General features: G+C 45.3%; 1 protein-coding gene across 1 annotated transcript; it reads right to left on the bottom strand.

Annotated features, from left to right (window-relative positions):
• Positions 1 to 760: 760 nt before the first annotated feature.
• LOC141345927 (extracellular calcium-sensing receptor-like) lies at positions 761 to 4,207 on the bottom strand. Its single transcript, XM_073850849.1, has 6 exons — positions 4,095 to 4,207; positions 3,447 to 3,738; positions 2,422 to 3,249; positions 2,055 to 2,282; positions 1,772 to 1,886; positions 761 to 1,674 (listed from the first exon to the last, which is right to left on the bottom strand). The coding sequence occupies exons 1-6, from the start codon at positions 4,205 to 4,207 to the stop codon at positions 761 to 763; spliced, it is 2,490 nt and encodes an 829-aa protein (XP_073706950.1).
• Between the last annotated feature and the right edge of the window lie 5,061 nt (positions 4,208 to 9,268).

Genomic DNA, 9,268 nt, shown 5'->3' with positions numbered 1-9,268 from the left:
GGGTATAGACCTTAGTAAACTGTAATAATCCTGAGTAATGATGCAGAATTCTGATTCATTTCTGCAAATTGGTTCTTTTTGGACAGTTTGGTTCAAAGAACCAGTTCAAAAAGCTGATTCATAATTTTCTGACTTCATTATCAACAATGTCACTATGTATCTTTTCAAACAACGCAGTGTCACGTTATATCAAGGAACAGTCTAATTAGTCTAAAGTCTATAGAACCAGTATACCAGTTGTATCAACTCATTTTTATTGTCCTTATAAACTCTATAACTCTATACAATATAATCTGCATGCACAATAAACTATAATATTTTTAAATGTTTTAATAAAAGTAAAGGCCTATTTAATAAATTCATTTATGAACATATTTCCAGTAGGTGTTGTCTGTTATTAAAGAAACTTGTACAGTGTCAACTAACCCATCAGGATCCTTGGTAATCAATGTGTAAACTTTGACACTTTGTTGAATTATTTTATTTAGTCCTTTTTTAGTCTGAAATGCTAGCTGTCACACCATGGTCTATCTGACTGAACTCCATTCATAACTCAGTCTACATTTCTGTTTAAAAAAAGCTTAAATCTTTGAAAATTTTAAAAGTTTATTTGTTATGCTTTTAAATTGTCACATTGTAAAGAGGCTAATGAATTTAAAAATGTTTAATAGTTGTAACAATATGAACTTAATTCAAAAGTAAAATACAACATGAAATTTCACCAGTGTGTTTGCAGATGGTTAATCACAGTAATCTAAAACTATTTATTGTGTGTTTCTCTTCTCATGATGGCTTTTTTAGTGTTTTTCTCTGGATGTAAAAGGATGATGTAGCACTTTGGGGCAAATATAGACACCAATAATCCAAAACTTGAAGCCAGGATGGCAAATATCTCCACAGCAACTGCATATTTCCCTGGTGAGCTTACATATGCTGGAACAAATGCAATCCACACAGCACAGAAGATCAACATGCTAAAAGTGATGAACTTGGCTTCATTAAAATTATCGGGAAGATTTCTCGAAAGAAAGGCTAAAAGGAAGCTTACTGCTGCCAACAGTCCAATGTATCCCAGTAACATAGAAAAACCAGCCACTGAGCCAACAGCACATTCATATACTATTTTAGAACGGATATACTGGCTGTTTTTATGGGGTGTTGGAGAGGCAGTTGACAGCCAGACTGAACATATTACAACCTGGAGGGCTGTTAGGACCAGAACAGTGCATCTTTGTTGAACTGCTCCAAACCATTTCATTGCTCCTTTGCCCTCTGGTCGAGATGACTTGAACACGGCTATTACTACCATAGTCTTGACCAAGATGCTGGAGATGCACAGAACAAAGCTTATGCCAAACACAGCATGTCTTAACTGACATGTCCACATCTGCGGCTGGCCAATGAAAAGTAGCACACATAGGAAACACAGTTTGAGTGACACCAACAGCAGGAAGCTGAGCTCTGAATTGTTGGCACGTACTATGGGAGTGTTACGGTGAAGAGCAAAGACAATCATCACAAGAGCACAGATGAAGGTGCCAAGCAGGGAAGCAGTGGTGAGAGAGATGCCCAGAGGATCCTCATAGGATAGAAACTCTACTTCTTTGGGTATACACTGATCCTTTTCTGGATTGGACCAGAACTCATCTGGACATGTTATGCACTCAATAGCATCTTTAAGTAAGAAAAAAGACAGAAGGTAAATTTTGAAGAAGATATTACTATCCAATTATATTAAAATTAATATACATTTAATCAACAATCTTCTCACCTGTTGTGTTAGAAATCTCACCATCTCCACATGGCAAGCAGTCAAAACAGCAGACAGGAAGACCCTTTCTTGTGGCTCGTCTGGTTCCTGGGGGGCAGCTCTCACTGCATACTGACTGTGGGGGCTAAAAGAGACATCATCTGATATCAGTCATGGGTTTGTCTTTTAATGACTAGTTTAGCTTATCCATTAATTTATTTGCATTTGTCTTAACATAGCTTTAACTACTATTTAGACTTTATAGCTGCAAAAAGGATGACATTTAATATTCAAAGGTAATTACTTTTGTTGTTTCAAAGTTCCAGTAAAATGCATCCTCATCAAGTGTGAGCACCACCCCTGTTGCCGCCCCTTCATTTACTACGCCGACCCTGTGGAGCTTAATTGATCCATCAGAGCTTGGCTGCCAGTTCAACACATCATAGATGGCCAGAGCATCTCCATTCTTATCAAATGACACATGATCTCCAAAGCCTGTGGTAAAGTTCACTTTCTGTAGGTAGTGAACCACCTGTACAGTTTGTAGACAGGACAGGTTTTATATTTTTATCTGAAATCTAAATTAATATATAGCACACATTTTGCCTTTTCCACATTCATTTCTTCTATATGTCTACAAAGAAACTCTGAACAATACATGTGGGTCTCACCTGCCACGGTTTCAGGCTGGTTATGTCAGCACAGCTGTTCCCATTAAATGGTCCTTTCCCTTCCTCACACTGCATCAAGTCATGAAGTGCATGTGCCAGGGCATAAACTGCCTTATACACATTATACGATGCCCTCAATCCTGAAATATCAGTGTATGGTGTGTTTGTGGTGCTCAGATCCTCCTGTCCTGCACACACCTTTTTAACTTGCTCTCCATCAGTCCCTTTACCCTCAGTTTCAAAACTGCACCCAAACATGTTTTCCCAGAAAATCCTCACTATATCATTTCTTTGATCATTGTTGGGATGAACACGTAACAGAAAATCATGAAGCCCCTGGATATCTCCACGCCTAATAGCAATGCCCATTGTGCCCCCCAGGAATGGCTGGAAACGTGGTGTGCGAAACACAGGTGAGGTGGCCCATGCTTCGCTTGCAATCCACTGCCTGCCTGTCATGTTCTGCAACACCACCTCATTCATCAAAGGTATCAGTAAGGATGAAGCAGAAAAAACAACCACCACTCTAGCTGTAGAGGCCTGAATCACTCCCATTATGCGCTGAATATCAATGGGATTGTTATCATTGGGTAGGGTTTCAGAAAAAGCAACACAATGTCCAAACAGTTGCATTTCCTGATGGAATGACTGAGCGGCGTAGATGCCGTAGTCATTATCACTATAGATGAGACCCACCCAGGTCCATCCAAAATGCCCCAAGATCTGAACCATAGCCCGCACCTGGAAGGCATCACTGGGGATGGTTCTGAAGAAAGAGGGGTACTTTTTCCTGTCACTCAAACAGGAGCAAGTGGCATAGTAGCTAATCTAATTAGACAGAAAGAGAAAAATGAGAGAAAGATGAACAAATGAACAGTGTGTAAAGCAAGTTTTTGTATCTTTGCATACAGTGGTCTGCTATTATTATTTATAATGGCTTAGCAGTCAATGTATATATATTTTTTATTATTATTTTTTGTTTTATTTTTACAGAAAAACAAATAAATAAATAAATGTTCTCATACCATAGGCACTCGAAACAGCCCCAGGACACTGGAAATTGCAATAGAATGTGTAGAACCTGGATCACCTATGATTCCAATCACCGGTGGGGGACCCTTGCAGTTGAGGTCAGAGACAATCTCCTCTGTCCCACTAACCAGAGCTGTAGCACCACGAAATGCCACTCCAAGCCTTAAACAGTTGTCATAGATTTGGTAACCAAGTGTAGTGTTAGGCAGCAGATTGGGATTGTTATTAATCTCATTGATAGCAAAAACCATTGTTATTGCCTGTTGGAAGCTTGTCATATAGAAGCTGAAGAAAACAATACAAATGAAATTAGATCATTAACTACAGTAATACTAACAGTAACAGTAGAAAACATAATAATAGAAGATTAACTGAGTTACATAGTACAATTTTTTAAATATTTTTACATTTAATAAAATAGGAGACATTTTTGGATTTTGTTTAAATACAAATTTTATACAAAGTTAACATATAAAATGAACTATTTAAGTCCTCTAATCAAACATGCAACTTGATATCAGTTGCTTAAACTAAAGTATCACTAACAAGTTACAGTATATATGAAGTAACAAAAAATAGCTTTCTATTTCCCATTTATTGTCTTGAAGTGTTCTTTAGCTGGTGTGGTCTCACAGACTCACAGCTCACAGAGTGGTAGTTTTGGCTCTGTTCTGAAGCTCAGCTCAGGGAATACTTTGAGGTTCCTCTGAACCTCAAACAGACCACCGATTAGAAGGTCCCCATCCTGGTACATTCCATTCAACGTGAAGTGTCCCTGTAGCTTACAAGTACCTGAAGTGGCCATTAAAGCTACAGATATATAGTTACAAAACAGGAACAAACAAACATACAGAATTACCCACATCCCTCTCTCTTTATTTATGCTACTCTTTACGCAGCTCACTGAATTATCATATTTTGTGTGGTACTTTTTTTATAGAGCAGGCGGTGCCACTGGCCCCTCTGGAAATGATGACGTCTTTTTTCTTTTTTTTCATTTGGTAACCCTCCACCTCTACCAAACACACAAATCATTATTACAGAGGATTACAGAGAATAAACAATATTTTAATATAAATATTATATTTTTTATATTTGAAAAAAAGGATTGGCTAATTCTATGGCTCATTCACTGCCATGTGCCACCATTGCACTGCAAGGATGGAATTTGCTGTATTTTGTATTTTGCTGGACAAAGACAACATCAAATGTAAATTGTAAATAAATACTCTAAGAGTCAATATTTTGTGTTTAAAATACATAATCAGGAAGGTAATTTCATTCTCAGATAATACAATATCTTTGTTCACCTGTGTTAATAGTACTGACAGCTAATAGCCTATTACAGTTCCCTTCCGGGAACTCGAACTGCGTCATCAACGCTTTGGGGAACGCCATTGGCGGGCCGCACTCTGAACATGTCTACAACCAATGAAATGACGGGAGTGACGTCACCGACGTGGTGACGTCAGCGACCAGGAAGTATAAAGCACGTGCGTTTGATGCCGGCGTCAGCTTTTGTCATTCAGCGAGAGCGCTCTGTGTATGTGTCTGTCTGCCTGTATATTGCTGTTTTTTGTGCCAGTTGCACAGCTTTTGTTTGAGCAATATGCCAGGAAAAGGGGGAAAACTAAAAAGAGAGTTTAGAGCGGTTGAGCAGCCACATAGGCGGTGTGCTCCCCCTTGCCAGCGATTCATCGCTGGTGGGGATACACACAACCTATGTGTAGTCTGCTTGGGAGCGGAGCATGCTCAGTCAGCCCTCGAGGGGGCTGGCTGTAGGCAGTGTCATCATCTTCCACTGCGGGTGCTTCGCTCCCGGAGAGCCCTCTTCGAGGAGGGGGCTTTCACCAGCGTTCCCCGTGGGTCTGGCCCCGCTTCCGCCGAGGCGGAGCGGCAGCTGCACTCATGGGGCTCGCAACTAGATCTGCTGGAGGGAATGGAGACGGGCCCAGCCTTATCTCCTTCCTCACCTGGCGGATCTAGCGACCTCTTACTGGATGTGGAAGCCAGCACTGCGGTTCCTTCCCCTCCAGTAGAGGACGAGTCAAGGCTTCTCCTGTCTTCCTCCGAGGAGGTTGATGTGGAAAGCCTTGACACAGTTCAACCACCCCCCGTTCACCCCATTATGAGGAGCTAGTAGAGGTGTTGACTAGTGCTGTGGCCAAATTAAATATCGACTGGCCGGCCGAGCAATCATATGAGCCGCAGAGAAGCCACCTTGATGAGCGCTTCCTGCGGACTAAGTCAACACCTCCTAGACGGAGCCTTCCGTTTTTCCCTGATTTGCACGATGAGATCGCCAAATCATGGGGAAAACCATACTCAGCCCGCTTATTCTCCTCAGCCACTGACCATTATGGGAACGTGGCTGGGATGAGTGAGTGTGGCTATAAGATGATGCCGCCGGTTGAACAGACGCTCGCGGGCTATCTGTCACCGGGCCAGGCATCATCTTTGAAGGCTCCGTCCTTGCCCACCAAGCCGCTTAGAGTTACATCAGGCTTGATGGGCAAGGCATACACGGCAGCAGGTCAGGCTGGGGCTTGCCTACACACCATGGCGGTCCTCCAAGCCTACCAAGCAGACCTGCTGCAGGAGTTGAACGACGGCGAGGAAGTAAGCGTCTCAGAGATGAGGCGCACCGCAGATCTCGCTCTCCGGGCCACTAAAGAGACCGCCCGCGCTGTGGGTCGGTCTATGTCAGCCCTGGTGGCCGCGGAGAGACATCTGTGGTTGACCCTGTCCGAAATGAGGGAGAAGGACAGGGTCACGCTTCTGGACGCCCCCCTGCATCCTACCGGCCTCTTTGGTGACTCTGTTGACACGGTTGTCAGCAGGCACCAGGAGGCCCACAAGCAGGCGGCGGCATTCCAGAAGTTTCTTCCTCGCCGCGTTTACTCCTCTGGGGCTGATCGGGAGCAGCCCCAGCCGTGTGCTAGCTCCTCATATATGACCCTGGACCACAAAACCAGTCATAAGGTAAAATTTGACAAAACTGAGATATATACATCATATGAAAGCTCAATAAATAAGCTTTCTATTGATATATGGTTTGTTAGGATAGGACAATATTTGGCCGAGATACATTTATTTGAAAATTTGGAATCTGAGGGTGCACAAAAATCAAAATACTGAGAAAATCACCTTTAAAGTTCTCCAAATTAAGTTCTTAACAATGCATATTACTAATCAAAAATTACATTTTGATAGGTTTACAGTAGGAATTTTACCAAAAATCTACATGGAACATGATCTTTACTTAATATCCTAATGATTTTTGACATAAAAGAAAAATCAATAATTTTGACCCATGCAATGTATTTTTGGCTATTGCTACAAATATACCCCAGCGACTTAAGACTGGTTTTGTGGTCCAGGGTCACATATAGGGAAACACAAAAGAGGAGTGTTGCAACCCGTGCTCCTCCGGCTAAGCCTAGAGGTCGGGGTAAGCAGCACTCCAAGTCGGGGGCCTCTGGGAAGAGGGCTGACCTGAGGGTCATCCTCCAGTCCAAGAGGTCCTTGGCTAAAAGGCCCTGACTGCTGTGGCTCAGGGCCAATGAGGGCAGCCCCTCTCGGGGAGGTCAGTGGTTCACCACAGTACATGGTGGCCGCCCCTCCCCGGGGCCCTCAGGAGATTCGTCAGCTAACCCTGCCAATGTTACAGGGCGCGGCAGTCTCCCGTGAACACCATTCTCTGGTCATTCTGCCCGGAAACGTAGCGGAGCTAGAGAGTTCGCCGTCCCCACGGGGACTTTCAGAACAGCCGATTCAGGTGTTTCCTGCCAGTTCGCTGTTACAGGCCACCGAATCAGCTGTTCAAATAAATCCAGAAACCAGTCTCGAGAGGCTGGTTCCCTTAGTAGATTATCTGGCAGCGTGGAAACTACTGCCGAATGTATCTGCATGGGTCCTGCGTACTGTAGAGAAAGGTTATTCTATCCAATTAGGTGCTCCGCCGCCACCTTTCAGCGGGGTATTTCCCACCGAGGTGGGCCCCGAGCAGGGTCTGGTAATGGAACAGGAAGTAAACTCCCTTCTGAGGAAGGAGGCCATCGAGGTGGTCCCTCCTCAGCACAGAGAGTCCGGGTTCTACAGCCGGTACTTCATAGTTCCGAAGAAGGATGGTGGGCTGCGGCCCATTTTAGATCTCAGACACTTGAACCGCTCAGTAAAGAAACTGAAGTTCAAGATGTTGACTATCAAACAGGTCGTGTCTCAAATCAGGTCCGAGGACTGGTTTGTCACGATAGATCTAAAAGACGCATATTTCCACGTCTCCATCCTTCCTCAACACAGGAAGTTTCTGAGGTTTGCTTTCAGGGGCGAAGCTTACCAATACAGGGTTCTTCCGTTCGGCCTAGCTCTCTCACCCCGAACTTTCACGAAGTGTGTGGATGCTGCACTGGCTCCGTTGCGACTCCAGGGCATCCGCATACTCAACTACATAGACGACTGGCTGATTTTAGCCAGCTCAGAGCAGTTAGCGGTTCAGCATCGAGGTGCTGTTCTCGCTCATATGAAAGAACTGGGGTTGAGACTCAACGCCAAGAAAAGTGTGCTATCTCCATTACAGAGAACCACTTATCTGGGTGTCGTATGGGATTCGACCACGATGCAGGCACGAATGTCACCTGCTCGGATCGAGTCGATCCTTACTGCAGTAAATGCGGTCAAGCTAGGCCTGTCAAACAGTTCCAAGTACTGTTAGGTCTTATGGCAGCAGCATCCAACGTGATACCTCTTGGACTACTGTACATGAGACCGCTGCAGTGGTGGCTCAAAACCAGAGGGTTTTCCCCGAGGGGCAACCCGTTCCGCAAGATCAAGGTCACGCGGCGATGCCTACGTGCCTTGGAATTGTGGAAGAAACCCTGGTTTCTGTCTCAAGGCCCGGTACTGGGAACTCCTTGTCGTCGCGTCATGCTAGCGACAGATGCGTCCCTTACCGGGTGGGGAGTGGTCATGAGTGGCCGCTCAGCCCGAGGCCTATGGACCGACCACCATCTCTCATGGCACATAAACTGCCTGGAGATGCTGGCCGTGTTTCGGGCCTTGAAGTACTTCCTTCATGACTTAAGAAGCCATCATGTATTGGTCCAGTTGGACAACGTCGCGGTAGTCTATTATATCAACCCCCAGGGTGGTCTGCGTTCACGCCCCTTGTACAAGCTGGCGTACCAGATCCTCCTGTGGGCTCAAGGAAGGCTTCAATCATTGAGAGCAGTCCATATACCCGGACGCCTCAATGTGAGAGCAGACGTCCTGTCGAGACAGGGGACGAGACCTGGGGAATGGATGCTTCACCCTCAAGTAGTGAAGCAGATCTGGAGAGTGTTTGGCCAGGCTCAAGTGGACCTCTTTGCGACTCGAGAGACATCGCAATGTCCTCTCTGGTACTCTCTGGTGCCTCCAGCCCCACTGGGGCTGGACGCCATGGTACAGACTTGGCCGAGGCTTCGTCTGTACGCATTTACCCCAATCGCTCTGCTCCCGGGAGTTCTGGAAAGGGTACGCCAGTTCGGAGTGCGGCTGCTACTAGTAGCCCTGTACGGGCCGGCCGAGTATGGTTCTCGGACATAATTGCCCTCCTAGACGGCTCTCCCTGGGAGATTCCCGTCAGGAGGGACCTCCTATCCCAGGCCGGGGGCGCAATATGCCACCCTCACCCGGAGATGTGGAAACTATGGGTGTGGCCCCTGAGGGGGCACATCTCATAAGGGCTGGTCTCTCAACTGAGGTTGTTGAGACCATCCTCCAGTCCAGAGCTCCCTCTATGAGGAAACTGTATAGCCTTAAGTGGAACCTGTTC

This window comes from Garra rufa, chromosome 11, assembly GCF_049309525.1.
Source record: "Garra rufa chromosome 11, GarRuf1.0, whole genome shotgun sequence".
Lineage (NCBI taxonomy): Eukaryota > Metazoa > Chordata > Actinopteri > Cypriniformes > Cyprinidae > Garra > Garra rufa.
The sequence above is the reverse complement of the archived record's forward strand: the minus strand, read 5'-3'. Positions and strand labels throughout refer to the sequence as shown.

What these genes read in the sequence shown, in the direction of transcription:
- LOC141345927 (XM_073850849.1), bottom strand. Translation starts at nt 4,207, where the DNA reads ATGTACCAGGATGGGGACCTTCTAATCGGTGGTCTGTTTGAGGTTCAG. An exon ending in GGAACTTTGAAACAACAAAA is followed by an intron (nt 1,887 to 2,054) that starts GTAATTACCTTT and finishes TAGCCCCCACAG; the next exon opens with TCAGTATGCAGTGAGAGCTG. An exon ending in TGAGATTTCTAACACAACAG is followed by an intron (nt 1,675 to 1,771) that starts GTGAGAAGATTG and finishes TCTTACTTAAAG; the next exon opens with ATGCTATTGAGTGCATAACA.